Here is a 3,177-nt window from a genome sequence, read left to right as displayed (position 1 = left end):
TGGAGGTACCAGACAACAGCAACAATGCACAGAATGGTGGCGGCAAATGCAGCCGCAGTGCGATTGTGGAACATAGAGATTTTTCTCGTAGTTTAATCATAGATTAATTCCTTGAAGACGTTTTAACCTCTCATCCAAGAGGCTTCATCAGTTCTGACTGACGAGTTGGGAGTTCCAGATACTTATATCTTTAAGGATCCATTAACACCTGAGCTTTGGTAGTTTTAGTTTTGGTTTGTTGCTCCTCCCCCTCGTTATGTGAGTCGTTAGTGCTCCCCCTGCCACAATGGGGTTCGTTAGGGTCTTTTGTGGCTATGAATGGTGGTTTCATCTTCCTGGGGAGAGATCTTAGGACAGAGTTGTAAACAGGTGAGAGGTGATGCCTCAGACCTCCACCTCTGTTGAGGGATGGTCTTTCCAGTTGGACATAGATGGCTTCTTTCACCCCTCTCTCAAACCATCTGATGAAGCCTCTTGGATGAGAGGTGAAACGTCTTCAAGGAACTCATGCAAGTCCAGTTGCTACGAATAATCTATGAGAATAACCATGAGCTGGATGACTGAGAGTCTTCACAGACAACATCGAGATTTAATATGGAAATACTTTCTTTGATTTGGACAATCAGGATGTTCACATCCTGACCAGTTACCTTGTTTTGTTGGTGGATTGCAACAGCTGCATCTGCTCCACACACAGTAATACCTGGTTTAGGGTCGTGCTCATAACTTGGGCTGTGTGCCGCCGATACTGTTCCATCATTACCGTTCAGTATGTAAAAATAGAACGGCGTGTGTATTAGCACACTGTGTGTATTTTATTGAAATACATTCACTTGATTGATGATCTTGTATCAAGAATGCAGGAATTTCAATGTCATTAGGTTTTGTCACTATTCTAGTATACACATTGTGAAATTTTAATGAAAGCATCTCTACAGGTAAAATACAAAGTTAAATGCAACTTTATTTGTGGTTGTTTAGTTGCATTGAGGGCCTGCAAGGTGGAGCAGTGGTTACCACTGTTGTCTTGCAGCAAGAACGTCGCCAGTTCGCGTCCCGGTGAGGACACCCGGGATCTTTCTGCCAGGAGTTTGCATGTTCTCCCCGTGCAGCGTGGGTTCTCTCCGGGTTCTCCGACTTCCTCCCACAAGTCCAAAAACATGTTGAGGTTAATTGGTGATTCTAAATTGTCCGTAGGTGTGAATGTTTGGTTGTCTGTCTCTAAGTGTAGCCCTGTGATAGNAGTCACGACTGTAGTTACATTTTTGCAAGATAGGAATAACATGTACTGATACTACTGGGCACAACATGCTTAAGGTGTGACCATGCTGTATTATAAACTAAATATCTTTGTGTTATGGTTAATGCTGGATTCTGATTTGAGTACATGTTTATACATATAGTAACTTAAACGCGAACACAACACCTTGAAATGTTGAATTGATTGTACCTGAAATGGCGACGCCGAAGGCACCGTGGGACAGCATTATCTTCTTTTCTTTCGTGAAAATGGTCCAGTGTCTCCTTCACTAAAGGAGATAAGAAATAAAGCACTGAGGCACCTTCCCTTAACATTTACTGAGTTCGACCCGCTCTTATCACGTCTACCACTGAGATACTTCTGAGTCATTTCACTCAGTAAGAGATCATCCCGAGTAAAAAAAAATAAAATAAAAAATGACAGTAACCTAAATGATGGGACTAATTTTTAGCTTAACAGTGTCACAGTTTTTTATTGCCTAATTTGAGTTGTGACTTTTGGTCAGATCAACCTTATTAAAGCCCCAGTAGGAGGTAATAACTGCACCCTCCTGTCCATTAACTTTTAATTTTTCCTTCCATGCTGTGTTTTTGAAATCGGTAAAATGCAATTAACGTCTGTCCATCAGAGTATACCAGCTTCTGTTTTGTTTATCTTGCATTAACTTTTTGACATGATAAATTTATATTCCCAGTGGAAAAGAAGAGTTTTACTGAAATTGTGGGGAAAAAAAACACACAATCTCTTTAATAAATGAATCCACTTGTTGTGTGATCTGTCAAACCCAGTGTTCTTCCTGCGCGTTTATTTAGTCGAAATTGGAAACCTCTTTTTTTTTTTTTTTTTCAGTTTTGTTTCGCAATTTATATTTTATACTCCAGCTTCAAGGAAGTGGGCTTTTCAAGCAAAATGTAATATGTGGAAAAGATGACAAGCAGGAGCGCTGGAGAGAGATGACAGCCGTATACAGGGAGGCATTTGGTCCCCTAACGACGTTGAAAAGTTATTAAATGACTCAAAATCTCTGCCTCTGTATCTCCTCTCTTGTGTTTTCTCACTCATTGGACAAACTAATAAAAAACATTAATTATTTTTTTGCACAGTTTGGTCTTGGGAGCTGATGATGTGTGGCGAATTTATTTGGAACGACTTTAATTAACGCTTTAATTATTTACTTTTTTATGTCCGGTATCCTTGTTAAGTAGTCATGACACAAACAAAAAAGAGAAGGTAAAAGCTGCCCTTCCTCTTACAGCTTGTTCTTTTGTTGCAGTTCCGCTACAAAAGACGCGTCTACACTCAGACCTACCTGGATGAAAAGCAGTTGTCAAAGCTCCACACCAAGGTAAGACCAAACAGCTGCAAACTCTGTCATTTTGACATCTAAAGAGCTTTTTTTTTTGTTTTTTTTTGTTCAAGCAACTTTGTGTACAAATGCAATGCGGTACATGAAACTCCATATCTTGGAGAGAGCACGGTGCCATGATGTCTTAGTAAAGACTTGAGCCACTTTAAGCCGGTAACAGTTTCAGTAATCCTTGGCATTGATTATCAAAGTGTCCCCACTGGAGGAAGGAACACCGCTGGTTCAGAAGAAATTCCCTCATTTGGAGTTTTGTTGCTGATGGCGGTGGTGGAGAGGGTTGACTGTGACATTGGTTTGCATGTGTAGGTGTCTAGTTGTGTTGAGATGTGGTGACAGTGAAAGGCATCATTTTCATACTGACATCATCCAGTGACATTTTCAAGTTTTTCCTTTAATTCATTGATCTGTACACGTCACAAGAACCGATGCTTCTGTACTAAGTCAATGCCAAAAGATGTGACTACTTTTTTACATGATACCTACAGTACCATAGATATCTTGGGTACTGGAGGTACCAGACAACAGCAGCAATGCACAGAATGGTGGCGGC

General features: G+C 40.6%; 1 protein-coding gene across 1 annotated transcript in view; it reads left to right on the top strand.

The window, feature by feature from the left end:
• Positions 1–3,177, top strand: part of shank3a (SH3 and multiple ankyrin repeat domains 3a) — a 185,339-nt gene that overhangs the window by 37,285 nt on the left and 144,877 nt on the right. The window contains exon 3 of the mRNA XM_008291012.1: positions 2,535–2,606. Coding sequence (XP_008289234.1) covers positions 2,535–2,606 — 72 coding nt within the window. The remainder of the gene's footprint in view (positions 1–2,534; positions 2,607–3,177) is intronic.

The sequence above is a fragment of the Stegastes partitus genome, unplaced genomic scaffold (assembly GCF_000690725.1).
Source record: "Stegastes partitus isolate 25-593 unplaced genomic scaffold, Stegastes_partitus-1.0.2 Scaffold709, whole genome shotgun sequence".
Taxonomy (NCBI): domain Eukaryota; kingdom Metazoa; phylum Chordata; class Actinopteri; family Pomacentridae; genus Stegastes; species Stegastes partitus.
Note: the sequence above shows the minus strand (reverse complement) of the source record. Positions and strands in the feature narration are given on the sequence as shown.